This window comes from Muscardinus avellanarius (genome assembly GCF_963383645.1).
Source record: "Muscardinus avellanarius genome assembly, chromosome: 16".
Taxonomy (NCBI): Eukaryota; Metazoa; Chordata; class Mammalia; order Rodentia; family Gliridae; genus Muscardinus; species Muscardinus avellanarius.
Window position 1 is genome coordinate 72,513,252 of NC_137802.1, and position 27,790 is coordinate 72,541,041.

The following is a 27,790-nucleotide window of genomic DNA, read 5'->3' on the forward strand; positions in this document are numbered from 1 at the left end:
CCCTGCAGAGCTGCTCTCCAGGGACTTGGACAGGGGATGGCTTGGGCACACTGTCTGCACAGAGCTGGGCCAGGGAGACCGGGTGGAGGCAGCCTGCGACCTCCTTCCCAGACTTCACTGACTCTCACCTATTGCTTATCATTATTATTATTTTTTATTATATTTTTGCAGTGCTGGGAATGGAAACCAGGGGGATTCTACTTCCAAGCTAAACCCCCTAGCCCTATTTTTTATTATTAATTTGATCTCTCTGAGTTGCGGAGGGCCTCACTAAGTAGTTGAGGCTGTCCGTGAACCGCGATCCTCCTGTCCCAGCCTCCCAATTGCTGGGATCGCAAGCGTGCGCCACTAAGGTCTAACGTCGCCCTCATTAGTTCAGTAGGGTCCCTGGGCCAGGAACAGCACAAGTCAAATCTAGTCTGCTGGCACCAGGCGCAGCCCACGTCCTTTCGCTGAGCCAGGGAGACGCTTAACTTAATGTCAGCCTGAGGACAGATGCCTGTCCACCTCCCGCTGCTGGTCACGTGACACCAGGGCCCGAGGGAGGTGGAGGGGCACTCTGGGGACGGGGACGTTCACAGCGCTCCGTGGATCCAGGAGTGGGGTCTGCCTGGAGCATCCTCCCAGTGCCTGAAGCCCTTGCTTTCATTCCAGACAGCACCGTGCCCCTCCCGGGGCCCTCCCAGCGCCAGGCATGGGGGAGCTGTGCCGCACGGACTCCACGCTGACCGCCTTGGACGAGGAGGTGCTGTGGGAAATGCTGGAGAACCACCGCTACAGGGTCGTCCGCAGCATCTGCCCCAGCCGCCTCACCCCCTACCTGCGCCAGGCCAAGGTGCTGAGCCAGCTGGACGAGGAGGAGGTCCTGCACAGCCCCCGCTTCTCCAACAGCGCCATGAGAGTCGGTGAGCGCCGGGCGGCCGCTGGCCCGCACTCCCAGCCGCTAGGGCCCCAGCTGGGCTCTTCCTGCCCAGCCAGCTGACGCGGCCCGTGCCACAGAGGCTAGGGAGCTCAGGACTGCAGCACTGTGGGACCAGAGTTTAGACTCCGGGGACACTCTGCTAGCGTCCCAACAAGTGATCACAGCATGGTTCTTTAAAACACCAGCCCATCGGGGCGTGGTGGCGCACGCTTATAATCCCCGGGATTGGGAGGCTGAGACAGGAGGATCACACAGGTTCCAAGCCAGCCTCAGCTACTTAGTGAGACCCTGTTTCCAAATAAAATATAAAATAGAGCCGGGCGTGGTGGCGCACGCTTGTAATCCCAGCATTCGGGAGGCTGAGACCGGAGGATCGCGGTTCATGGACAGCCTCAGCTACTTAGTGAGGCCCTCTGCAACTCAGTGAGACCCGGTTTCAAAATAAAGAATAAAAAATAGGGCAGGGGGTGTAGCTCGGAGGCCAAATGCCCCGGGGCTCCATCTCCAGACCCTCAAAAAAAAAAATATATATATATATATATAATAGGTCTGAGAGTATAGCCCAGAGGTAGAAAGCCTCTGGGTTCCACCCCCAGTACCACAACAAACAAACAAACAAAACACCAGCCTAAAGCCGGGTGTGGTGGCGCACACTTGTAATCCCCACGCTTGGGAAGTGGAGACAGGAGGATGGCGCAGGTTTGAAGCCAGCAAGAGACCCTGTTTCCAAATAAAAAAGTATAAAATGGGTCTGGGAGTGTAGCCCGGAGGTAGAAGGGTTTCCAGGAACCCCAGTACCACCAAAAAAAAAAAAAAAGATCTTTAACTTAACTATATCTGCAAAGATCCTTTTCCCAAACAAAATCTGTACAGACAGATCCCAGGTAGACATTATCTTGTGGGGGATACTATTCAACCCACTACAGATGACTTTGGAATCTCTTCAAATGGTCTGACTAGCTGTGTTTATTCATCCGAAAAATGGGGCTGATACTGGCTTTGTCCTGGAGTGTTGTTAGGAGGAATGACCGAGTCACTGCTACGATATTCAGAGTGAAGCCGGGGCCGCGGCTAGTAACGCTGTGATGTTTGCGCGTGTTAGTTTATAGATCTCAAGTATGGGAGAGATGAATCCAAGCAACTGATTCCAGCTGAGAGCTAGAGGGTTTGGGCCTTGGCTTCGAGAGTCCCCACGGCTCTCTGGGGCCGTGTTTGGAGCCGGGGTGGGCGCTGCCGTCATACACAGGGCCCCAAATGCTCTCGGAGCACCACGGTGGTATGTCTCTGTGCGTGTCCTCATCCGGCTCCTCCTGGGGCACATGGGTTGCTCAGTCAGCGTGGGCTCCGTCTTCTCAAGCTGCGTGAGGGCACATCAGGAGTGAGGGCTGCGTCTCACCCGTGATCCCTTCCGCTTCCTGGTTGTCAGATTTACCAGGGGGTCCCCTCCCCAGCCCTCCCCAGGGGGAAGCCAGCCCTGCGCCCTTGGTGCCTAAGAGACGGCTCTCTCCCAAGGGCACCTGCTGGACTTGCTGAAGACCCGCGGGAAAAATGGGGCCATCGCCTTCCTGGAGAGCCTCAAGTTCCACAACCCCGACGTCTACACCCTGATCACCGGGCTGCAGCCCGATGTGGACGTCAGCAACTTCAGCGGTGAGGGCTGAGCGCCTGGCCGGCGGGACACCTCCTGCAGCCCAGAGGCCCAGTGCCTGCGGCCTTCCCAGGCCATCTCGCTTTCCCTCCTGGCGAGGTCCCTGGCCAGGCTGAGCCTCCTTGGCTTTAGACAGCGCTATCCCTGGCCCTAGATCTCCTTTCAGAGAGGAGAGGGAAGTGGTGCCTTCTGCACCGCGGCACACGAGTCTAAGGAAAGGTTAAGCCAGGTATGGTGGCACACACCTCTGATCCCAGTACTTGGGCGGCTGGGATAGGAGGATCACAGGTTCACAGCAACTTAGGGAGGAGACTCTATTTCAAAATTAAAAATAATAAAAGCCAGGCGTGGTAGTGCACGCTTGTAATCCCAGTACTTGGGGAGGCTGAGATAGGCGGATCACAGGTTCATGACCAACCTCAGTAATTTAGCAAGACCCTGTTTCAAAATAAACAATAAAATAGGGCTGGGAGTATAACTCCGAGGTAGAATGCCCCTGGGTTCAACAATCCCTAGTACTAAAAAAATAATAAAAAATAAAAAAGAGTTACACTTGTTTGAAGAATACATTGAATGACTTGGGGCTTCTCTGGAAGACCTCTTAAAAGGTTAAGGTAAGCTGAGCGTGGTGACTCACGCCTGTAATCCCAGCGCTTGGGAGGCTGAGACAGGAGGACGGCGCAGGTTCGAAGCCAGCCTCAGCTACTGAGTGAGGCTCTCAGCAATGTAGTCAGACCCTGTTTCCAAATAAAATATAAAATAGGTCTGGGAGTGTAGTCCAGAGGTAGAAAAGCCCCTGGGTTCCATCTCCAGTACAAAGAAAGGAAGGAAGGAAGGGAGAAAGAAAGAAAGAAGGAAAGAAAGACAGACCAAAGAGCAGGACTCCTGTGACTGAAACAGCGGCCGGGAGGGGTCTGGCCTCTTCCTGTTTGGCCCGAGTAGCCTCTCCGTGAGTTCTGGTTCTGGTGCAGATGTGCATGTTACTTGTTTGAGGATGACCTTAAGGTGAGTGGGCTCTGGGCGCCAATGGCTAAGGAGGAAGGGCTTCAACATCTGGACAGTGGCTCCCACCGCAGACGCAAAGAGTGATCCTCTGTGGCAATCGCTCGTGCTATTTATTTAACCAAAGCAGAGTCCAACGGAGGCCTGGAGGCTTTCAAGGAGACCAGCAGGTTAGGTCTGGGCGTGGGGTGCAGAGACTAGGGCTGAGGTCGGAGCCCCTGTACCCCCCCAGGCCTCATGGAGACGTCCAAGCTGACCGAGTGCCTGGCCGGGGCCATCGGGAGCTTGCAGGAGGAGCTGGCCCAGGAGAAGGCGCAGAGGGAGGCGCTGCTGCGGCAGTACCAGCGGCTGCAGGAGCGCCTGGGCCAGGCCGAGGCGCGCGCCGAGGACCTGCGCCAGCTGGAGGCCGACCACAGCCGCATGCGGCGCGAGGCCAGCTCCCACTTCCACGAGGTGCTGAAGCTGAAGGACGAGATGCTGAGCCTTTCGCTGCACTACAGCAACGCGCTGCGGGAGAAGGAGCTGGCCGCCTCGCGCAGCCGCAGCCTGCAGGAGGAGGTAGGGGCGGCCTGCGCAGCGGGGGAGGCGCCCCCGGGCCTTTGCACATGCGCAGCCGGCTGCCCAGAGCTCCCTTCCCCCCTTCCTGTCCAACGCACTCCTACCCCAGAGCCTTGGTGAGGCCTGTCTAGGAAGCTGATCCCCTCTGCGAAGCTGACGCAGCAAAAATTACTGCGCCTGGCTGTGGGCTGCTGTGGAGGAGGCCCACCCTATGGTGTCTGGGGCAGGGCTAGATATTTTGGGGTCCACTTCAGTAGACCCACCTGCATCCCCCAGCCCCAGCAGTGTGGCGACACGGGACCATCCATCCTGGGTGGGAAGACAGGAGTATTAGCAAGTCAGGCCTCCGAAAGCCCAGCACAGTCTTGTACTTGTTTTCTGTTAGGTAATGATCTTCTTACTGATTTTTCTGGGTTCTTTAATTTTTACGAGGGATAATGGAAATTGAACCCAGGGATGGTCTACCTTTGAGATACACCCCCAGCTCTACTTTATTTATTATTTTTTTTGAAACAGGGTCACACTAAGTTGCAGAGGGTCTTACAGCCAACCCGTATCCTCAGATAGTTTTACTTTTTGAGCATGTGGAATCTGACATGCCCCACCCAGCTGGCCAATAACTGGAGCTCAGTCACTGTTTACTGGTAGTTGCTAAGTAGGAGCTGGGGGAAGAGGTCCAAGTGGGAAGGCCCTTCCTCCTCCCTGACCCAAGCAAGCCAGGAGAGGATCAGCCCCCAGAAGCAGCGACCCCCAGACTGCCTGGGTTGTCCTTACGGGGAAGTTCCTGCTTCCCAGGAGCACCAGGCCCAGCAGGAGGAGCTGCCAGCCCTCTGCCTGACATCCAAGCTTCTCCTGGGCACTGTCCAGAGGAAGGGGGCCAGCAGGACCTGGCTGGGTGGTGTCCAGAGGGCCGGAACCCTGATGCACAGCTCCTGGGCTCTGCAAGACATTGCAAAACTTTCCCTGCCTGAATAGTCCAGGTTGCACCCCAGCATCCCTACCATTCCTGGATTCAATCCTGCTCCTGCCCTCTCCTCTCTCCTCTCTCCTCTCTCCTTTCCCTTCCCTTCCCTTCTCTTCTCTTCTCTTCTCTTCTCTTCTCTTCTCTCTCTCTCTCTCTCTCTCTCTGAAGATTGAACCGAGAGACAGTCTACCACTGAGCTACACCTCTGCCCTTTTTATTTCTTATTTCAAAGCAGAGACTCACTAATTTGCTGAGTATTGGGGTTACAGGTATATACCACTGTGCCTGGCTATATTTATTTACTATTTATTCTACTGGTTTTCATTAATCCAAATTAGCCCCGTGTGGGAAGGCAGCCCCAGGGAGCACCTGGCCACCCTTCCTGGCTGCTGGTGACTATCTGTTTACCGATAAGAGATGGAGGAGCTGGGTGCCCTGGCATGTGTTCTGACACCCCACCACTGTGCCTCACCCACAAAGTAAAGCCGAGGGGCCCCTCTCCACCCCTGAGGAACTGGGACTCCTCATTGGCCCAAACCCGAGGATGAGCGGTAAATCCGAGGCAGAGCCCTCTGCGCAGGAGCACACCCTCCCGCGAGGACCAGGGAGCCCCTGCCCTGGTGCAGTGGCGGCGCCCATCCCGCTCCTGCTCCTCTCCCTGCACAGCTGTACCTGCTGAAGCAGGAGCTGCAGCGAATGAGCCTGGTGTCTTCCTGCGAGCGGGAATTTCGAGAGAGGTCCCTGAAGATGGCCGGCGACCTGGAGGCTGGGGGCGAGGAGCTGAGCCGCCTGAAGGAGGAGAACGAGAAACTCCGTGCGCTGACCTTCAGCCTGGTGCGTTCTGGTTGCCTCCAGCAGGGCCAGTGCCTTGCCCGAGCTCGGCTGGGAGGGACCTCCGCCTCCGCTGGTGGCTGACGGGCTTCCGACAGGTGGTTTCTAAGGCGAGGCCGAGGACCGTCTGTCCCACACCTTTATCTACTTATTTTTTAAAGAAGCGCTGGGATTGAGCTTTGCACATGCTAGGCAAGGGCCATACCTCCGAGCCACACCCCATTCCTCCCACCACTTCTCTTTCCTTCCTTCCTCTTCTCTAGCCCTACAGAGAGCAGAAGTTTATAAAGGCTGTCCAGTGTGCATTCAGCAGGTGACTGCATGCTGCAGATAGTATTGATGTTGAATGATTGATTGATTGATCGATTAGAAGTCTCTTGCATGAACGGCAGTGGAGTCAGAATGATTTTTAGAGAAAATTATTACTATTAGAGAAATGGCAGCTGAGCCGGGCGTGGTGGCGCACGCTTGTAATCCTCGCGCTTGGGAGGCGGAGACAGGAGGATCGCGCAGGTTCGAAGCCAGCAGCGCTGGCGTAAGAGACCCTGTTTCAAAAATATAAAATAGGTCTGGGAGTGTAGCCCGGAGGAAGAAGGGCTTCCAGGAACCCCAGTACCACCAAAAAAAAAAAAAAAAGAAAGAAATGGCAGCTGAGGAGGCTGGGGAGAAGAGATCTCCAATCTCCTGTCCTTCCACCAGCGTCAGTCTTTTATCGAGGGTTTTAACCAAAGCACTGTAACAATGACTAATCACAGGAAACAGCCAAGCAGTCACAGGATGAGTCAGGGAAAACATCAAGGTAGTCTCGGATGAATCGGGGAGGAAGGAGTAAGCAAGGCGGTTGTCAGGTCTGCCCATCAGTCTCATCTGGTCCTCGAAGATTTGTCTGCGTGCAAACAGATCTCCACTTGGGTGAAGAGTTTGGGCCACTCCCACACCGGACGAAGAGGTGGCCGCAAAGCTGATGACTGAGAAGGCTTTCCGCAGTTACCCCGCACTGCTTAGGAGCAGATTGCGCCGGTCGTGAAGGAGGGGACTAGCTTTGAGGCTCAGGAATGGAACCTTTCTGCCCACGAGACATCCTGCCATTCTCTCCTGACATGCCTCAGGGAGCTGAAAGTTCCTGGGAGCGGAGGAATCAGTGATGCTGAAGCCGTGGAATTGTGTGGGCGCTTAGCTTCTCCTCTTTTGATTCCTTTTAATAAGCAGATACCAATTTGGTGAGAAATGCCTTCAAGGAACGTTTCCTGGGCACAGGGCATAGCCCAGCACAAAGCCTGGCCATCGCGCATCAAGCCCCTTTGTAGAACGTGGGCACAAGAAAGGGTGACCTGTCCCCTGGCTTCCCCCTCTCCTCCAGACTCGCTGGCAGCTGTGTGGAAGACGGCCAGAGGGCTCCAGCTTCCTTCATGTGTCTCTCTTTCATTTATGATTGATGCCTTTCTCGTGGCCAGTTTCCTGCCTCATGTGCAGTGAGGAGGTGACACTTTCTGTTTGTGCACCTGGCCCTGGCTCTGTGGTTGCTGGTGCCATATTCAGGGACTCTGTTTCCCCAGGGCGGGCCTCTAGGGGGGCCAGGTCCTGGCTGACCTCTGTCTGCAACAGGTGGAGAAGGACATCCTGGAGCAGAACCTGGACGAGGCGCTGGAGAGCAAGCAGGAGCTGGTGGACCGCATCCACTCGCTGCGGGAGCGGGCGGTGGCCGCAGAGCGGCAGCGAAAGCAGGTGGTGCTTGCCGCCTTCCTCGGAGGGACATGGTGACCCTTGGTCTCCAAGTCAGGGCCATGTTTGTGGGGAGACAGATCCCTTCCCCCCACTTAGATCATTTTGCTTAACCGATCTGCTGGCTCATTTACCTACTGCGTCAGAGGAGCCCCTGTTGAACACCCACTCACAGCTGAAACTGGAAGCCTCCGTCAGGCAGGCCTGTGGCTAAAGTCCAAGGCCATTCAAGGGCCCGGAGCAGGGAGAGCCAGCAGTTGAGTTGAGGGGAAATAGGAGAACAGAAACAGTGGGAGACAGCGAGGGGGGGGGTTATTTGCGTATCTGGGAACCTTAGTGAAACACTATTCTGCCTGCAATGTATGTTCACATTTTGATGACGACATCCAGTATAATTGGCATAGTCCAGTGCCATCGCGCACACCTGTGATTCCAGTGCTTGAGAGGCTGAGACAGGAGGATTGTGGATCCAAGGCAAACCTCAGTATTTATTTTTTTTTATTTTTTTATTTTTTTATTTTTTTATTTTTGTGGGTTGGAATGGAACTCAGGGGCATTCAGCCTCTGAGCTACACCCCCTGTCCTATTTTTTTTTTGGGGGGGGCGGGTCTGGGGATGGAACCCAGGGGCATTTGACTTCCAAGCTACACCCCCTGCCCTATTTTTTATTCTATTTTGAAACCGGGTCTCACTGAGTTGCAGAGGCCCTCACTAAGTAGCTGAGGCTGTCCACGAACCGCGATCCTTCAGGTCTCAGCCTCCCAAATGCTGGGATTACAAGCGTGCACCACCACGCCTGGCTCCCTGTCCTATTTTTTTTTATTCTTTATTTTGAAACAGGGTCTCACTAAGTTGCGGAGGGCCTCACTAAGTAGCTGAGGCTGTCTGCGAACCGCGATCCTCCAGTCTCAGCCTCCCAAATGTGGAGATTACAAGTGTGCGCCACCACGCCCAGCTAAACCTAGCAATTTAGCAAGTCCCTCAGCAACTTAGCAAGATCCTGTTTCAAAATAAAAGACAGCCGGGCGTGGTGGGCACGCTTGTCATCCCCGCGCTTGGGAGGCAGAGACAGGAGGATCGCGCAGGTTTGAAGCCAGCCGCCCGCGCTGGCTTAGGAGACCCTGTTTCCAAATAAAAATATATAAAAAAAAATAGGTCTGGGAGTGTAGCCCGGAGGTAGAAGGGCTTCCAGGAACCCCAGTACCACAAAAAATAAAAATAAAATAAAAAATAAAAGATAAAGGACGGAGGATATAGCTCGGAGGTAGAATGCCCCTGGGTTCAGTCCTCAATATATGTATTTGGTCAGGACAGGGGCTTTGAAGATGCACCTCCAATCCTGGCCCTGCAGGAGTAGCCTGAATTCATCTACTTCACCTCTGGAGCCACCTGCCTGCCCTGCCCCTCTCCCCTCCCCCACCCACTCCTCCCCCCAGGGCCTCAGAGCCACTGACCTCCACTGGCCTGTCCCCTCTGTCCAGTACTGGGAGGAGAAGGAGCAGACCCTGCTGCAGTTCCGGAAAATGCAGATGGACTGTGAGCTGTACCGGGAGAAGATGAGCACTCTGCAGGGCCAGGTGGCGGAGCTGCAGAAGGAGCGGGACCAGGTACCCCCGGGGAGCTGGACCAGGGCCCGGAGGACACGCGGTGCCTGCCCCCACAGGCTCGCAGCTCAGGGGCCCCCTGCCACTCTGAGCTTATGTCTGGCCGAGGCTGAGGGCTGCTGGCTCGGGCAGCCTGGGCTCCACCTGTCCTCCATGGTAGACGGCTACGGGATTCAGGGCCTCTTTCCTTGGTCCACAAAAGAGTTCTCAACTCCCCACCTCTGCTGTCAACAGATATGCTCCCCACCTTCATTCCTGGCACAAGAAAGCCCATCCTAGACAGCGGCCTTTATTAAGGCCACCGAGGCGTCCAGGAATTGAAGGATGTTCGTGCATCTTGGTGCAAGCTCTGAGCCTGTGCTGGAGTTCACAGCAAGTGCCCCCAGCACGGGCGCTTTCTCCAGCCGAGACAGCCCCGGGCACGACTCCTGACTGTCTCACCTGGCTGTCTTGTCTCTTGTCTGTCTGTCCTGCTGTGGCCCGCAGGCATACTCTGCAAGGGATGGGGCCCAGCTGGAGATCTCTCAGAGCCTGACGGAGAAGGACTCCCTCCGCAGAAGAGTGTTCGAGCTGACGGAGCAGGTGTGCGAGCTGCGCACGGAGCTGCGCAAGCTGCAGGCAGGGCGCCCAGGAGGGGTGAGTGTTCTGCCGGGGACAGGCAGCATGGCGGCTCCCGGGCAGTGTGTGTGTGGGGGGTTGGGCCACAGGGACCTGGTGCGGCTTCCGGCTCTGACTCTGCCTGCCCGCTGCCTCCCGAGAGCTGGAGTGGCTGTGACGTCCTGGAGATGCACCTGGGCACGCTGGGCCTCCTTGTAGACAATAGCACCAGGTTGTAGGGGGCAGCTCAGGGAAGGTTCTGGAACCTGTAAGGCAGAGCGTGCAGGAACGGAGGAGCTCTGAAACTGCTCTGTATTTTTGCAGTGCTGGGGTGGAACCCAGGGCCTTGAGCATGCCTGGCGAGCACTGGAACACCGAGCTCTGCCTTCAGTCACTCCCCCAACTTTCTTTCTTTCTTGCTTGCTTGCTCTTTTTTTTTTTTTTTGGTTACTGGGATTGAACCCACTGGTATTCTGGTTCATTTAGAACCAGTGGCACTTACCCCCAGCTCTATTTTTTCTTTCTTCTTTCTTTCTTTCTTTCTTTCTTTCTTTCTGTACTGGGGGTGGAACCCAGGGGCTTTCTACCTCCAGGCTATACCCCCAGCCCTATTTTTTTAATATAATTTGTTTGGAAACAGGGTCTCACTAAGTTGCTGAGAGCCTCACTAAGTAGCTGAGGCTGGCTTTGAACCTGTGTGATCCTCCTGTCTCAGCCTCCCAAGGGCTGGAATTATAGGCGTGTGCCACCACGCCCGGCTTATTCTTTATTTCTAAACAGGGTCTCACTGAGTGGCAAAGGGCCTCACTAAGAAGCTGAGGCTCTTGGCAAACTGTGATCCTCGGGTCTCAGCCTCCCAAATGCTGGGATTACAAGCATGCACCACCACACCCGGCTTTATTCTTTATTTTGAAACTGGATCACACTAAGTTGCTGAGGGCCTCAATAAGTAGTTAAGGCTGGCCTGGAACCTGTGATCCTCCTGTCTTAACCTCCCAAGTACTGGGATTATAAGCGTGCAGAAACCGCAGGGAGGTCAGGATGGTGGTGAGTCCTGTGAGAGCCCGAGGATATTCCAGGGCAACCTTTCCTGAATTAATGAACCCATCTGGGCCCACGCAGGAAGCAGAGGCCAGAGAGCCCTGTCCACGGGGGAAGCAACGGCTGGTGCGCATGCATGCCCTGTGCCCGCGGGACGACAGCGACAGCGGCCTCCTCAGCTCCACCGAGGTACGTGGCACCCCTGCCTCCTGCTCCCCAGCCTGGCCTGCACCTCTCTGCCAGGACTCCAGGCCTCTTCCTGCACCCATTCCTGTGGGAAGGCCAAAAACGAGGGGAGAATTCCAAACAGCAGAAGTCGATTCTCCCCCAGTTCAGGAGGCCGGGAACCCAAATGGAGGGTGTGGGCAGGGCCACACTCCTGCTGCGCCCGGGCCTCTGCCTCTCCCTTCTGGTGGCTCCCGTCTCTGCCTCCCTCCTCTGTACATCTCAGTCCAGGCTTTCCTCCTCTTAGGAAGTGTGCTGGGCAGCTTTCTGCGACTGACAGCATGCCTGAGATAGTCAACCTGAAGGTTTATGGGGCAGATGGTTTGGGAGGTTTCTGTCCATGGTCACTCAGGCCTGTGGTGAGGAGAATGCCATGCGGAAGGGTGTGGCAGAATAGAATAGAAGAGAGAGAGAGAGAGAGAGGGAGGGAGGGAGGGAGGGACGGATGGGGAGAGAGAGAGAAAGAGAGAGAGAGGGGGGGATGGGGAGAGAGAGAGAGAGAGAGAGATGGGGAGAGAGAGAGAGAGAGATGGATGGGGAGAGAGAGAGAGAGAGAGAGAGAGAGAGAGAGGGAGGGAGGGAGGGAGGGAAGGGGCTGGGGTTTCAATATCACTCTCAAGGTCACACACTGGTAATTTGGCTGCCTCCCTCGGGGCCCCACCTCCTAAGGTCCCACCGCCTCCCCACAGCCACAGGCTGGTGACCAGGAAGGGCTGTGGGGACATTTAAGATACAAACCTGAAGCCGGGCGCGGTGGGCACACTTGTCATCCCAGCGTTCGGGAGGCTGAGACCGAAGGATCGCGGTTCCCAGACAGCCTCAGCTACTTAGTGAGGCCCTCTACAACTCAGTGAGACCCAGTTTCAAAATGAAGAATAAAAAAATAGGGCAGGGGATGTAGCTCAGAAGTCGAATGCCCCTGGGTTCCATCCCCAGACCCACAAAAAAAAAAAAAAAAAAAAAAAGATACAAACTTGAGCAGAGAGGGCCCGTCCTATGGGATTCGGGGCCCAGTCCAGCCCAGTCTGGCTGTCTTTGGCCCTGTTTCACCTCTGAGGTCCCTCACAGGCTCTGGGTAAGCGTGACTCAGGCGGGTGCTGTCCCACCCAGTGCAGATGGGCCCTAGGGTATGGTTTCTGGGGCTTCGGGTCCCCAGGGTCTGCTCTCCTCCTTGGGCTTCGGTGGACATCAGCTCAGGATGCTCTCGGAGGGTGGAGCCGCCGCCGTGCACTGCTCGAGCTGGACAGAGGGCAAGAGGCAGGGGAGCCCTGTGCCACTGTCCACCGCAGTTCCCTTCCCTACGATGCCAGAGGCCCTGCACTGTCCCCCACCCCGCAGAGCCCTGCCAGGCTCCGTGCTCACTGGGCTCCGGGAGGACTGTGGGAAGCCGGGGTCTTCCCCCAGAACCCTGGACACCTGAGCGGGGCAGGCTCACCCTCCAAGCCCGCGGCTCAACGGCCACACTCCTCCCCTCCTGCGGCCCCGTGACAAGGCGCGCGGCTTTCCTCCTACTGGCCATGGGGTGGGGAAGGCAAGGGATTGCGGCTCAGAACGGGCGCCCAACTCACCTCTGCCCCTCTGAACGATCGATTGAGGTTGACCCTGCCCAGCCACTCTCTCGGCTCCCGACGATGTACCTTCTGCCACGCTGGGGAGGCCGCTCTGCTATTCTTTGCTCTGCAGCGCAGGCCTTTCTCGGTAGCGCTGGAATGTGCTGCACCCCCCAAACCCACCGCCCCTGGCTTCTCTGGGCCTTTTTTCCTTCCTTCCTTCCTTCCTTCCTTCCTTCCTTCCTTTCTTTCTTTCTTTCTCTTTCTTTCTTTTTCTTTCTTTCTTTCTTTCTCTTTCTTTTTCTTTCTTTCTTTTCTTTCTTTCTTTCTTTCTTTCTTTTTTTCTTTCTTTCTCTTGTGTTAATGCGAATGGAACCCAGGGGCAGTCAACCTCTGAGCTGCACCCCGGGAACCCAGGGGCAGTCAACCTCTGAGGTGCACCCCGAGCCCTATTTTTTAATTCTTTAATTTGAAACAGGGTCTCACTAAGTTGCAAAGGGCCTCACTAGCCAGGCGTGGTGGCGCACGCTTGTAATCCCCGCGCTTGGGAGGCTGAAACAGGAGGATCGCGCAGGTTCGAAGCTGGCCCCGCGCGCTGGCTTAGGAGACCCTGTTTCCAAATAAAAATGTAAAAATAGGTCTGGGAGTGTAGCCCAGAAGTAGAAGGGCTTCCAGGAACTCCAGTACCACCAAAAAAAATAAATAAGTAAATAAAATAAAGAATAAAAAATAGGGCAGGGGCCAGGCGTAGTGGCACACGCTTGTCATCCCAGCATTCTGGAGGCTGAGACAGGAGGATCACGGTTTGCGGACAGCCTCAGCTACTTAGTGAGGCCCTCCGCAACTCAGTGAGACCCTGTTTCAAAAATAAAGAATAAAAAATAGGGCAGGAGATGTAGCTCGGATTTTGAATGCTCCTGGGTTCCAACCCCAGACCTCCCCCCCCAAAAAAAAATAATAATAAATAGGTCAGGGAATGTAGCACGGAGGTCAAATGCCCCTGGGTTCCATCCCCAAACCCTCAAAAAAAAAAAAAAAAGGGCCTCACTAAGTAGCTGAGACTGTCCATGAACCGCGATCCTCCAGTCTCAGCCTCCCTAATGCTGAGGTTACAAGTGTGCGACACCACACCGGGCTCTCTCTGTGTCACTTTCTACAGGCTTCCCAGGGCACCCTGCCCCTGTCCCCTCAGCCCTGTGGGACCCACTCCACCCTGTGCTTGCCAGTTGGTCCCCTCCCCCAGGGACTGTGCCCGTCCTCAGAGGTGTGGCACGTAGTAGGTGCCCAAGGAATTCCCAGCGAGTGAATTCAGATCCGCCTATGCAGGGTGGGGGAGCTGTTCTGAGCAGCCTCCCTCCCGGAGGCCCGGCTCCTCCCTCTGACCAGTAACGCCGCTCTTGGCCCTCGGTCCCTCTGATAGTGCGCAGAAGAGCCGTGCCCACTTTGTGCGGCCTGCTCAGGGCCCAGCAACAAGCAGCACGGAAAGCAGCCAGGAGTCCCTGGCACCCATAGGTGTCAGTGCCTGAGACCTCATGCCCACCCTCCCTCCCTCGCCCCTGCCCACCCCCTCCAGCCCCAGCTCTGGTGGGATCTGAGTGCCGCGTCCAGCCGCGAGCTGGACAGCTTCCGCTCCAGCAGCCCGCTGCCTCCCAGCCAGCAGTCCCTGTACAAGCGGGTAGCAGAGGACTTCCGCGAGGACACCGAGGCTTTCAGGTAGGCCAGGGTGCAGCGTTGGGGTCCAGCTCATGGGGGCGTGGCGCTGGACCTCCAGCCGTCTGAGCTCTGGCTGCAGCAGCTGGGCCCATGCTGGAGGGAGCGGGCGAGGCAGCCTGACCCTGTGCTTTAGCCTCTTCCCAGAAGTCCTGGGAGCCCCTCCAGGGGTGAAGGAGGACGACGCAGACCTGGACTACGAGGTCCTGGACAGCACAGGTGCGTGCAGCCACCCCGTGCAAGCCTCTGGGGCGCACGCCTTTCCTCTCCCGGCTACTGGCCATGGGGGGGGGGGAGCCAGGGGCTGCAGGATGCAAGAGAGACAGCCTGGAAACTTGACCCCTGGCCTGGGCCTTGTCCTCAGTCTCTGGGGAAACCCAGACTGCCCGGTGGCCCAAGCTACACCCCAACCCTATTTTTTTTTTTTTTTGTAGTACTGGGGGTGGAATCCAGGGGCTCTTCTACCTCCGGGCTATACTCCCAGACCTATTTTATATTTTATTTGGAAACAGGGTCTCACTAAGTTGCTGAGAGCCTCACTAAGTAGCTGAGGCTGGCTTCGAACCCGTGTGATCCTCCTGTCTCAGCCTCCCAAGTGCGGGGATTACAAGAGTGCGTCACCACGCCCAGCTTTTTTTATTCTTTATTTGGAAACAGGGTCTTGCTAAGTTGTAGAGAGCCTCACTAAGTAGTGGAGGCTGGCTGCAAACCTGCAATCCTCCTGTCTCAGCCTCCCAAGTACTAAAATTACAAGCATGCACCAAATGCCCAGCTAAATGTTAAGTGTACTCTGTTTAATGGGGTCTTGTGTGTGTGTGTGTGTGTGTGTGTGTGTGTGTGTGTGTGTATTATTGAGAATTGAACCCAGGGTGCATTCTACCTCTGAATCATATCCCAGCCCCATTTCTTTTTTATTGTTTGTTTATTTATTTATTTATTTATTTATTTATTTATTGCAGTACTGGAGATGGAACCCAGGGGCATTCAACCTCCGAGCTACACCCCCAGCCCTACTTTTTATTCTTTATTTTGAAACAGGGTCTCACTGAGTTGCGAAGGGCCTCACTATGTAGCTGAGGCTGTTTGCGAGCCGTGATCCTCTGGTCTCAGCCTCCCAAACATTGGGATTACAAGCGTGCACCCGCACACCCGACTATTTTTTTTTTTTTAGTTTTGAAACAGGGCCTCACTAAGTTGCCGAGGCTGACCCCAAACCTACTATCCTCTTGTCTCAGCCTCCCAAGTACTGGGATTACAGGCGTGCACCGCCGCGCCCGGCTGAGGTCCTTTGGTTTTTCACCTGGAGGACAGCAGAGTTGTATCCACAGCCGTCCAGCTCAGCGACAAGTTCAGACAGCCACTGCACGCCTGTCTCCACCCTCTGGCTCCAGCCTGTGCCCGGGGCCCCCAGGGGCAAGCACCTTGTGCTGAGATGGTCCTGGCAGGCACAGGGCACACGCTGACCCCTACTGGAGGAGCACCCTCCCCTGGGGCGTAGGGCCCCGAGGCGCACAGTCCTCCTGGCGCCCATTTCCTTGGCTTGTGACAGCTGGTCCCTCTTCTCAAGTGTGTGGGCCCCGCACATGCAGACCCGCGGTCTCTCCTTCCCTAGTTACAGTAAGCGCTGAGCTCCCAACGAGAAGTCACGCCATGGCCGCCAGGGGGCGCGCGTGCCCCGGGATAGTTTATAGTGTGGGCCCGCCCGTGACCCAGCCAGACTTCACCCGGATGCGAGATCCTGAGCTCAGAGGGCGCATTCCTTTTCCTTTTCTTCTGTGAGAATTCTGCATGAGGCCTGGAGTTCACAGACTGCTGGTAGAAGACCTAGATACACTGAAAGTGCATATAATCAATCTAGTTTGGTTCTTTCTGCAGTCACAAGGGTTTTGCCCGTGAGTGGGCACAGGTGATTGTTAGGTGTCCCCTGGCTCTCACCAGGAGTTCACAGCAGGAAAAGTACTGGGCTCCCTGGCTCCTGGGTGCAGGCTGCAAATTAAATTGCTAGATCTAGCTGGGCGTGGTGGCGCACGCTTGAAATCCCAGTACTTGGGAGGCTCGCAGGAGTGCGGCCAGCCTCAGCTACTTAGTGAGGCCCTCTGCAATTTAGTGAGACCCTGTTTCAAAATAAAGAAGTAAAAAAAAAAAAAAAAAAAAAAAAAAACAGGGCTGGGGAGTGTAGCTCGGAGGTAGAATGCCCCTGGGTTTCATCCCCCATACTGAAATAAATAAATAAATAAATAAATAAGATAAAATGCTAGATCTTCTGGGCATGGTGGTGCACACCTGTAATCCCATTACTTGGGAGGCTGAGATAGGAGGATTGAAGGTTTGAAGTCAGGCTCAGTAACTTAGTGAAGCTCTCCTAAACTTAGCAAGACCGTTTCCAAATAAAAAAATAAAATAAGGGCCGGGCGTGGTGGCGCACGCTTGTAATCCCCGCGCTTGGGAGGCGGAGACAGGAGGATCGCGCAGGTTCGAAGCCAGCCGTGCTGGCTTAGGAGACCCTGTTTCCAAAAATAAAATAGGTCTGGGAGTGTAGTCCGGAGATAGACGGGCTTCCAGGAACCCCAGTACCACCAAAAAATAAAAAAATTAAAATAAAATAAAAATAAAAATAAAATAAGGCTGGGAGTATAGTCCTGAGGTACCACGCCCAGAAATCTCATCTTTTTTTTTTTTTTTTGGTGGTACTGGGGTTCAGTCCCAGACCTCATATTCATATATATATATATATATATATATATATATATATATATAATTTTTTTTTTTTTTTAATTTGGAAACAGGGTCTCTTAAGCCAACAAGGCTGGCCTCGAACCAGCGCACTCCTCCTGTCTCCACCTCCCAAGCACGGGGATTACAAGCCTGTGCCACCACGCCCAGCCCCCCTCATCTTAAGGTGTGAGCAACTCATTCAAATATCACAAAGCCGGCGCCAGTGGCACACGTTTGTAATCCCAGGACTTGGGAGGCTGAGACAGGAGGATCGTGGTTCACAAACAGCCTCAGCTACTTAGTGAGGCCCTTTGCCACTCAGTGAGACTCTGCTTCAAAATAAAAAAATAAAAAAAGGGCTGGGGGTGTAGCTTGCAGGTAGAATGCCCCTGGGCTCCATCCCTAGTACCATGAAAAAAAAAAAAAAAACCCCACAGGAGACTGGAGCACCTCTCCCTGCCTTCAGGCTCAGGAAAGGGGCGGGGCCAGGGAGGAGGGCGGGGCCAGGTGGCTCAGCTGGAGACTTCTTCTTAGATATTCCTATGCTCCTGCTGGAGGGCAGCCCGCAGCAGTCTTACAGAAACCTCGATGTCTCTGAAAGGTGAGAGCATCCCCGGGACCCTCCATAGAGTGGGGAACCAAAGAAGAGTGGCTGTCCTCTCAGCACCGAGAGGACACAGCCTTCCCAAGAACAGAGGGTGTGTGGGGGCTTACAGATGCGGGGATGGAGGGAGCGACGGGGAAGCAGCCGTGCCTGACCCCTGCCTGGGCAGCCCCCGAGCCCCTCACCCGCCGGTCTGCAGCAGCGTCCCGGTGCGGAGGAGGCCGGCCCACAAGATCCAGAGCCAGGTGACGGTGGTGGCGTTCCGGGGCGACGCGCTGCTGGACCAGATGAGCGTCATCGGTGGCAACCAAACGGGCATCTTCATCCACCGGGTGGTGCCCGGCTCGGCCGTGGATGAGATGGCCCTGCGCCCCGGCACCCAGATCGTGATGGTGAGCGAGGGGTGAGGCTCTCCGCAGCCGCCTCCTCCCAGGCCGCGTAGCCACGGGCCCACGCGTGGATGCAGCCGGGTCTCTCCATCCAGGCCCATGGATGCGCTCTGCTCATGGTCACCCTGTGGAGGGAACCCAGTCCTCCTCCCGGCCTGCCTCCAGGAGCCTGGAAACTGGCATTTTTTCAGGATAGGTGGCACGCCCTTTGGGAAGGCTTCTCTCCAAGGTGCCATACGCTGCCAGGAGGTTTGTTCCGTGTGCCGGGGATGGAGCCCAGGGCCTTGTGCATGCCAGGCTAGTGCTCCTTCGCCCTGACCGTGGTGGGGTTTTTGTGTGTGTGGTACTGGGGATTGAACCCAGGGGCATTCTACCTCCAAGCTCCACCCCACTGGCCCCAGGAGGAGGCTGGGGCTGGGCTACAGGTACAGAGAAGGGTGAGGGGCGGGCACCCTTCCAGGAGCATCCTGTGAGCCCACAGCCGTCTCCCAGTCCTCCTCAGTCTCGAGTGGTCTGTGTGTTCCGCTCCTAGGACAGTGCCATCCTGGGCCCTTACTCCAGGTGACACAGAAAGCCCTCCCTGGTATTTATTTTTACTTTTTTTAGTACTGGGGATTGAACCTGAGGGGCATTCGCTCTCTAAGCTACACTCCCAGCCCTTTGTATTTTCTCTTTTGAAGTGGGGTCTCGCTAAGTTGCTGAGGGGCTCATTAAGTTGCTGAGGCTGGCCTTGAACCTGTGACCCTCCTCTCTGGCTTCCCAAATGCTGGGATTACAGGCAAGCCCCAGTGACATTTCTATAGTCCTAAGAGTTGCAGCCATCAGCCGAGATGTGTTTAAAGCAACAGAGACCCTCTGTGGGGTTCCAGAGACAGTCCTGATGTCCTCGCCGGCCTGCTCAGTCCTCACAGTCTTAAAACACGACTTGATTTTTATTTCATAGTAAAAATGCATATTCTCCTAAACTTAATGCAGTGCGGGGAAGGAGTGGAGAGGACAGTGGAGGCCTGGGGCTGGGCTTTCACTGAAGGGTGAGGCCCAGGGGGGCCCCTCAACACCCACGGTGCTCAGGACAGCCCTAGACACAGAATGGTTGGGCCCCAGATGTGAACAGTCCCAAGGCTGAGATCTAGAATGCTCCAGAATGTTCTAGAACTGAGATCTCTCTCTCTCTCTCTCTTTTTTTTTTTTTTTTTCAAGAGAGGAAAGTGCCTATCACGAGGAACTCTTCAGCAGTGGGGAAGAGGGAGCGGGTTGGTGGGTACCCTCCGGGCCAGGGCTGTGTGACACACCCACAGGGCTGTGGGATGCTGCGTCCTGCTCCCGAGGCGCAGCCTGGGACGAGGCCTCGTGGTGAGGCCGCCCTGGCCAAGGTGCGGGCGGCGGGAAAGGCCAGAGGGCTGTACCACGGCATGGCGCTGCCCCCGGCGCCCTCCCCACCATCCTCGCCCTCACCGGGCCGCAGGGGCCTGATCGGGCAGCTGACCCCGGCGCTCTGCCCCCAGGTTGATCAGGAGGCCACGGAGCCCTCGTTCAAGGCCAGTCTGGAGGACGTGACCCTGGAGCAGGCCATGGGGCTCCTCCGGAGGGTGAGCGGCTTCTGCTGCCTGTCTGTGAAGGTCAACACGGAGGGTAGGCGCCCCTCAGGCTGCCCAGCCACCTGCCCCTCCTGGCCTGCGTGCCCCCCACCCCAGGACCCCATGGCAGCCAGACGCCCTGCCCAGGGCCTCCAGCTCAGGACGGCCCCCCGGACTAAGAGGGGGGACCTTCTTTCTCTCCTACTTCCACACGCTAGAACCTTCCCTGTGTGGGACTCTGGGGTCATCGGCCCCTCATGTCCTCTTTTGACAGTTTATAAGAAGCTGGTCCAGGACCTGGAGGCCAAAGTGGTGACCTCGGGGGACTCCTTCTACATCCGGGTCAACCTGGCCCTGCAGAGCAGGCTGGAGGGGGAGCTTCAGGTGCACTGCAACGAAGTCCTGCACGTCACCAACACCGCGTTCCAGGGCCCCGGCCGCTGGTGCGCCCACCGCGTGGACCCCTACACCATGAGGGACATGGACGCGGGCACCATCCCCAACTACCCGCGGTGAGCGGCCGCCCCGAGTTGCCTCGCCCCAGCAGGGCCCAGCTCTGCGTGGAGGGCCCCCTCCTGCCCAGGAGGAAGCCAGGCCCTTCCAGAGGCTTCTCCCTACGACGGAAGAGCCAAGAGCTGCTGTGCAGGAATGGAGGGTGGGAGGGATGGAGGCCCCACACAAGGGACACCTACCAAGATCACTGCTGAGGACGGGATCTCCCTGTGACAGATGCTCTTTCTCTAAGACAGGGATAGACCTCGGGTCATTCTAGAACATTCTAGATCGGAGCGTCCCACCCCTGGTACCACTGACTTTGGGGCCTGGGTCACTCTGTGGTGGGGTCATCCCTGGCACTGCCGGATGGTGCATAGCCACTAGATGCCAGGAGCACCCCCCAGCGTGGCAGCCAGAAATGTCCGCACATATTGCCAGTGTCCCCTGGAGCGGGGTGACCCAGTGTCCTGGTTTTCCAGGACTGAAAGTGCCTCCCTGTGTGAGAAGCGTTGTCCAGAGCAACCTGTGGCCACCTCAGAGGCTCACACACAGCCTGTGTGTGCTCCAGCCCCGTGCCTCTCGCCCGTGTTCACGGGAGTGTGCAGGGAGCAGGTTCAACGGGTGGGGAGGAGGACTGCTGGTCTGCGGTCTGCGTTTCTGCTGCGCTCTCTGTCCCTGTATCGGCAGCTGGAGCCCTGGCTGCACCGCGTGGCGAGGTCCCGAGCAGGTCCCCTGCACTGACTACATTTGAGCCCCGGGTCCACCTCTAGACGCTTAAATTAGCATCTCGGGGTGGCTTTTCAAGCCCGGGGCGGCCGCCCGCAGCTGGTCAGGGCCTCTCCTGTCCCGCAGGGCGCAGCAGCGGCTCATCTCGCTCCTTCAGGATGTGACTCAACAGCGCGCTGTCACCTGCAAAGTGAGGCTCTGCAGGAGGGGCCCCGGGCGGGCTGGAAGGGAAGGGGTGCTGGCGGGGTGACTGTGCCCCGGGGGCCTCCAATCTTTCAGAGCCATCTGCGCCCTCACCCAGCCTGCAGGCTCTGGAAACTTGACGTGCAAACACATCAGCCCGTTCTCTGCCTGGCCCTCCTTGTCACCCTGCCTGCCTGCTTCTGTCCTCCGAGCTGGGCATTGTAGTCTCTGGACACAGCACTGTGAACGTTGCTGGGCACCCATCTGTCCCTGAGCAGCGTGCTAGGACGATCTCCCCTGCCCTGGCGGTGCCGGGCCTTCAGACGCACTCCTTCTGCAGCCAACCCTCCCTGCAGAGCCCGCTGCAGGCTGTCTGCCCGAGGACCCTGTCCTGCCTTCCACGCCTGGCATGGGGCCTGGGCATCCTGGCTGTTCAGTGGTCCAGAGGCCATAGTGGATTTGTTTCCAGGCTGCAGTGTCAAGCCGGGTAGGGGTGCTGAACCCTGAGGCTGGGCCCATAGCTCCAACCACTCCTCCTGCCCTTCTCCCCTCTCCTCCTCCTGTGCCAGTCTTCCGGTGGACCGCAGAAGATGGTGCGAATCGTCAGTATAGACGAAGCCAAGGCCAGCCGTCCGTGTGGGTCCTGTGATGAGGGCCGGCTGGACCCCAGCAGTGGGGAAGGTGAGACCTGGAGCCTGCTGTTCTGGTGCCAGGCTGGAGCAGTCAGGATGCTGAGCCTGGTCCTTCCCGGGGGCTGCCCGGGCTCACCGCCCCTCTCCTCCACAGACTGCTCCTGCGTGTGCTTCTGGGCGGAGAGCTGCTTCACCCTGGCGCCCTACAGCCTGGTGCACCCCCACAGGCCCACGCAGGCCCGGCCCGTGCTCCTGGTGCCCAGCATGGTGGGGAAGATCCTGAGCAAAAAGCTGTGCCTCCTCCAACGCTTCAAGAAGTGCCCCGCAGGTAAGCCCTCACCTGTCAGGTGGCCGGCAAGGTGCTGGGTGCCAGGGGAGGGGCCGGGCTGCCATAGCAAGGACCAAAGCTGGGGAGGATCGGCAAACCAGCACACGTGTCTCCAAGGGCTGGCAGGCAGATGTCCGTCAGCTGGGTGCAGCAGGGCGGGCGCTCCTGTGCCAGCCGTCTTGCCTTCCTGGATCTGCTCCTGTGGCTGCCGTCTCAGCCCTGTGCCTGGTGGCCTTTTTCTTTCTGGGAGTCTCCGCACGTCTTCAGTGTAAGGACACTAGTCACTGCATTTAGGGTCCCTCCTAATCCAGTATGAACTCATCCAGTCTTCTGCAAGACCCTATTTCTAAGTAAGGTCCCATTCAGAGGTTCTGGGTGAGCATGAGTGGGGGGTGTTCTTCCACCCATCTCACCTGAGTGGCGCCTGCACAGCCTTGGAGCCTGGATGGTGGGTGTGGGGTTACAGCTGGTGTACAGAGGGCCATTTCCCACCCTCTGATGGCCACAGAGGAGACAAGCAAGCGTGGCCCGTGAGGTTCCCCTACTGAGCACCTGCCGTAAGCCAGGCTCCATGGGGCAGCTGGAGATAGGGAGGCCCTGAGGCCCTAGGGGCCCACTGGCCCGGGCAGGGCAGCAGCGCAGCCAGCACGGGCTGGGGCACAGTGAGCCTGGGCAGGGCTGGTGGCTTCTGCAGGAGGCACAGGGGCGAGCGAGCGAGCTGGGACATGACAGGCAGGACTTGGCGAGCAGAGGAGATGGAGAGCAGCCCCCACAGCGGGGACCAGCCCCTGAGAGGCCCCGCGCGAGGCTGGAAGGACACCTGTGTATAATGTGCAAAGGAGAGGCTGGAAAGTCACCTGTGTATAATGTGCAAAGGAGAGCCGGTGTGGTTGTAGAGCGGGAAGGCATGGCCAGGCTGGATCGTTAAATGCTCATCTTGAAAGCAGAGACGAGGAGTTTGGAGAGGGCCCAGCTAGTACCGAAGGATGCCTGGCCACTGGACACCAGGGCCAGGGCAGGCGCCAGCAGCGCAGAGGGGAGAAAGCCAAGGGGGGGCTCTCTGAGGGGGAGGGCAGGCCTGGGGAGGGTGCAGCTCTGACCTGGGGCCTGGGTGGCCAGAACCAAGGGAAGCCATTCAGGACAGGGGGCAAAGTGTGGGGTCCCCAGCAGGTTTTCTTGGAGCGGGGATCGCAGCGTCAGCACCAACCGCCGTGGTCAGCCGTTGTGCGCATTGTAGTGCACGGCCCTCCTCCCACGGATGCAGAGCAGACTTCTTGTTCTGCTCTGAAATGTCCCCTTGGGGGCAGAACTGCTCCTGAGGAAAAACAAAGCCTTAAGGGACCCATGGGGTTTCTAGGCTAAAAAGGTAGGTATGTAAGATTGGATTGTGGGAAGTGGTGGGGTGGTGTTCAGATCCATCCATCCATCCATCATCCACCCATCATCCATCATCTACCCATCATCCATCCATCCATCCATCCATCATCCATCCACCCATCATCCATCATCCACCCATCATCCATCCATCATCCATCCACCCATCCACCCACCCATCATCCATCCACCCATCATCCATCCACCCATCATCCATCCATCCATCCATCATCCATCCACCCATCATCCATCATCCACCCATCATCCATCCATCATCCATCATCCACCCACCCATCCACCCACCCATCATCCATCCACCCATCATCCATCCATCCATCATCCACCCATCATTCATCCATCATCCATCCACCCATCATCCATCCACCCATCATCCATCATCCACCCATCATCCATCCACTCATCATCCATTCATCATCCACCCATCATCCATCCACCCATCATCCATCCATCCATCATCCACCCATCATTCATCCATCATCCATCCACCCATCATCCATCCACCCATCATCCATCATCCACCCATCATCCATCCACTCATCATCCATTCATCATCCACCCATCATCCATCCACCCATCATCCATCCACCCATCATCCATCCACCCATCATCCATCCACCCATCATCTACCTATCATCTATCATCCACCCATCATCCATCCATCATCCATCCATCATCCATCCATCCATCCATCATCCACCCATCATCCATCATCTACCCATCATCCATCTATCCATCATCCACCCATCATCCATCTATCCATCCATCATCTATCATCCATCCACCCATCCATCCACCCATCATCCATTCATTTGTCCACCTACCCATCTGTCCATCCCTTCATCTGCTTCCCCCACCACCACATCCCCACCCCATGGTGCACCCTCGGTGTCTCAGGATCCCTCAGGGCGGGTGCGTCTGACACAGCCTCTTTTGGATGCGAGAGTGGGGTCAGGCTCCTCAAGTGCCCCCTAGGAATGGCTGCTCCCGGAGCTGGAGGGGTGTGGTGTGTTCACACATGCAGGCAGGTGTGTGACCACCCTGCCTGGTGTCACCTCCAGAGTACCTGAGCCAGGAGGAGTATGGCACCTGGAGCCAGAGAGGGGACATCATCCAGGAGGGAGAGGCTCCCGGCGGCCGCTGCTGGGTGACCCGCCACGCTGTAGAGTCCCTCATGGAGAAGGTAGGGGACAGCATATGGAGGCTCCTGCAGGGACAGCGGTCCCCACTGGCATGGGGAGGACTGGGGAACGACGCCTGGGGCCCTGGAAATCCTGGCTTAGCGCTCACAAACCAAACCATATTTCTCCACCTAGAATCCACATGGCCTTGGGCAAGTCTTAGCTCCTTGAGCCTCAGTTTCCACAACTTAGGAGGTATTTAATAAGTGGGTGTTAAGCTGGGCGTGGTGGGCACGCTTGTAACCCCAGCATTCTGGAGGCTGAGACTAGAAGATCATGGTTCGTGGACAGCCTTAGCTACTAAGGCCCTCCATAACTTAGTGAGTCCCTGTCTCAAAGAATAGGGAAGGGGGTTTAGCTTGGAGGTCGAATGTCCCTGGGTTCCATCACCAGACCTGCAAAAAAATTTTTTAAAAGTAGGCATTAGCCAGGCACAGTGGCACACACCTCTGCCAAGTACTTTGGAGGCTGATGGTTTAAAGCCAACTTAATACGGTCCTTAGCAACTTAGTGAGACCATTTCCAAATGAAAAAAAAAAAAAAATTAAAAATGGGGCTGCAGGTGTAGCTCGGAGGTAGAATGCCCTGCGTTCAAAATCTCCAACACCACAAAAATAAAAGGGCTGCAGTATAGCTTAGAGGACCCCCCCCTCGGTTTCAGTCCCCAATTAAAAAAATAGTATGTATTAATGAATGAATAAAACAGCCAGCCAGGCGTGGTGGCGCACGCTCCTAATCCCAGTGTTTGGGAGGATGAGTCAGGAAAATACAGGTTCAAAGCCAGCCTTAGCAGCTTAATGAGGCTCTCAGCAACCTAGTGAGACCTGGTTTCCAATAAAATATAAAATAGGTCCGGGGTACAGCCCAGAAGTAGAAGGCCCCTGGGTTCCGTCCCCAGTACCACAAAACAATGGAGCCAGCAGCATCCCCACATTTGAAGGCTCACATGCATGAAAAGATGCTCTCTGGTCAGGCGTGGTGGAGACACCTCTAACCCTAGTACTTGGGAGGCAGAGACAGGAAGATTGCAGGTTCAAGGCTAGCCTCAGCAAATTGGTGAGATTCTGTTATTAAGAAGAAAAAAAAAGGTGGAGCTAGGGTTGTAGCTCAGAGATAGAGTGCCTCTGGGTTCAAACCCCAGTCAAAAAAAAAAAAAAAAAAAACCTGTTCCCTGTGAACTCCAAAGCTTCCTACTTCGTCAAGGTAAAAAATAGGGAAGGGACACACACGGGACAGAGCTGGAACGCTCCTGTCTTCAGGGTTCCCTCCGTGCTAAGTGTACTTCGGTTCCAAAGGCTTGGCATTCTAGATTTCCCAGGGGAAAAGGCCAACAGATGGGAACCCTAGATGGCGCGGTAGCCCCCGGTGTGCAGCGACACGCCCCCTTCCCACAGCTTGCCTCTGCCCCGCGCCGCCCCCCAACCCCGCCACACAAGGGCTTTCTCTTCCTCCGAGGCCTGAGGCCATGACCTTGACTCATGTCCTCCCTCTCTCTCTCTGAAGAACACCCACGCCCTCCTGGACATCCGGCTGGACAGAGTCCACGTCCTGCACAGAATGGACATTTACCCCATCATCATCCACGTCTCCATCAGCGAGAAGACAGCAAAGAAACTCAGGTAGGTGCGCGCTAGGGGCTGGGCAGCGGGGCTGGGCACGCTGCGTGCTTCTGGGCCAGCTGTGGGGCTCCCAGAGCCCATGGTGCCCAGCTCTTGCTAGCAAAATGTCCCCACTGCCTCAGGACCGAGGTCCAGCTCCCTCCTCTGGGTCAGAACCTGCCTTAGCCAACAGACTATGCGCTCCCTGGGCTCACAGTCCACACTGAGGACCCAGAGCGGGGGTCCGGCTCTGCTATGGCTGGGATGAGCAGAGAGCTTACGGCCCTGATACTCTGGGAAGCGAGGCTGTATCCTAGGCACCCGCGTCAGTGGGAGTGAGCCCCCTCGTTGGGTCACCACGGCGGTTGGCATCGGGCGGTTTGAGCAGGTGCCCCGTTGGTTTCTGCCGGGGCTCCTGTTGGGTCAGCTGTCCTGGCTGAGCCTACTCTGCCACACAGGAAAGGACTTCAGCGGCTGGGCAGCTCTGAGGAGCAGCTGCTGGAGGCGGCCAGGCAGGAGGAGGGAGACCTAGATAAAGTGCCCTGCCTGTATACCAGCCTGGCCGCGGACAGCTGGAGTGACCTGGATGTCCTGCTCAGCTGCGTGCGCCTGGCCATTGCAGATGAGCAGAAGAAGGTGGTGTGGACGGAGCAGAGCCCCTGCTGACGCCGCCACACCCTCCCGTGGGCCCTCCAGGTGCCTGTTGGCGCGGCCCAGTCCTTCGTCTCGGGTTCCGGGCAGCAGCTGGGCTGCTGGACACACAAGCCCGGCTCTCCCCCTCTGGCTGGCGGCTAGCCTTGCACCTTCCTCCCCCACGTGGGGAAAGAAACTGTGGTCACCCATGCCAGCCCATTCCACTTGCTGGGGCTGGGCATGGGCCTGGAGAATATTTCCGTGGAGCGGGGGTGGGGGCAGAGCCCTTGGAGAACTGGAGTTCTGGCTGAGCTGATGCCACGTTGCCCCTCCCCCCGTTTACATTTCAAGGTGCCGAAGGGCGTGTTCCAAGCCCAAGGTGCACCCTGTGTCCCCAAGGCGACTGTGGCCCTGCACTCCAGTGGCCCCTACTGACTTTTCTCAGCTCCTGAAGGCTGAGACAAGGCTGAGCATAGGTTCCCACAGCGGGCGGGGCTTTGGGGGTGCTAGAACCAATCAAAACATAAAGGAATGCAAACCAGTCACTCCATCTTTGTGGTCCTGAGGATGAAACCCAAGGCTGTTCTACCTCTGAGGCACACCCAATCCTATTTTATTTTGTATTTTGAAACAGGGTCTAAGTGGTGGAACACCACTAAATTGTGGAGGCTGCCTGTGAACCTGCGGTCCTCCTGCCTTAGCCTCCCAAGCAGGCACGCATTAGTGTGCACGGTGGGGGCGCTGGGTACTATTTTTTCTGAGGAGGGGACTGTAAGCCAATTAAGTTTGGGAACCTCTGCGTTGAGGTCATAGACACCTGTGTGTTCATCTTTCAAAAGGCTCCCGCTGCCGGGCGTGGTGGCGCACATTTGTAATCCAGCATTTGGGAAGCTGAGACAGGAGGATCTTGGTTCGCAGTCAGCCTCAGCTACTCAGTGAGGCCCTCCGCATCTTAGTGAGACC

At 56.7% G+C, this 27,790-nt stretch overlaps 1 protein-coding gene across 1 annotated transcript; it reads left to right on the top strand.

The window, feature by feature from the left end:
* Nucleotides 1-694: 694 nt before the first annotated feature.
* Nucleotides 695-26,860, top strand: CARD14 (caspase recruitment domain family member 14; the record flags this gene model as incomplete). The annotated part of the gene is made up of 20 exons (XM_080714155.1): nucleotides 695-905; nucleotides 2,435-2,572; nucleotides 3,805-4,130; nucleotides 5,761-5,928; nucleotides 7,531-7,650; nucleotides 9,129-9,254; nucleotides 9,738-9,887; nucleotides 10,971-11,078; nucleotides 14,238-14,377; nucleotides 14,511-14,593; nucleotides 17,624-17,690; nucleotides 17,806-18,085; nucleotides 19,588-19,714; nucleotides 19,934-20,171; nucleotides 21,007-21,070; nucleotides 21,633-21,744; nucleotides 21,850-22,023; nucleotides 24,477-24,598; nucleotides 26,100-26,215; nucleotides 26,653-26,860. The coding sequence occupies 20 exons, from the start codon at nucleotides 695-697 to the stop codon at nucleotides 26,858-26,860; spliced, it is 3,078 nt and encodes a 1,025-aa protein (XP_080570281.1).
* Nucleotides 26,861-27,790: the final 930 nt, after the last annotated feature.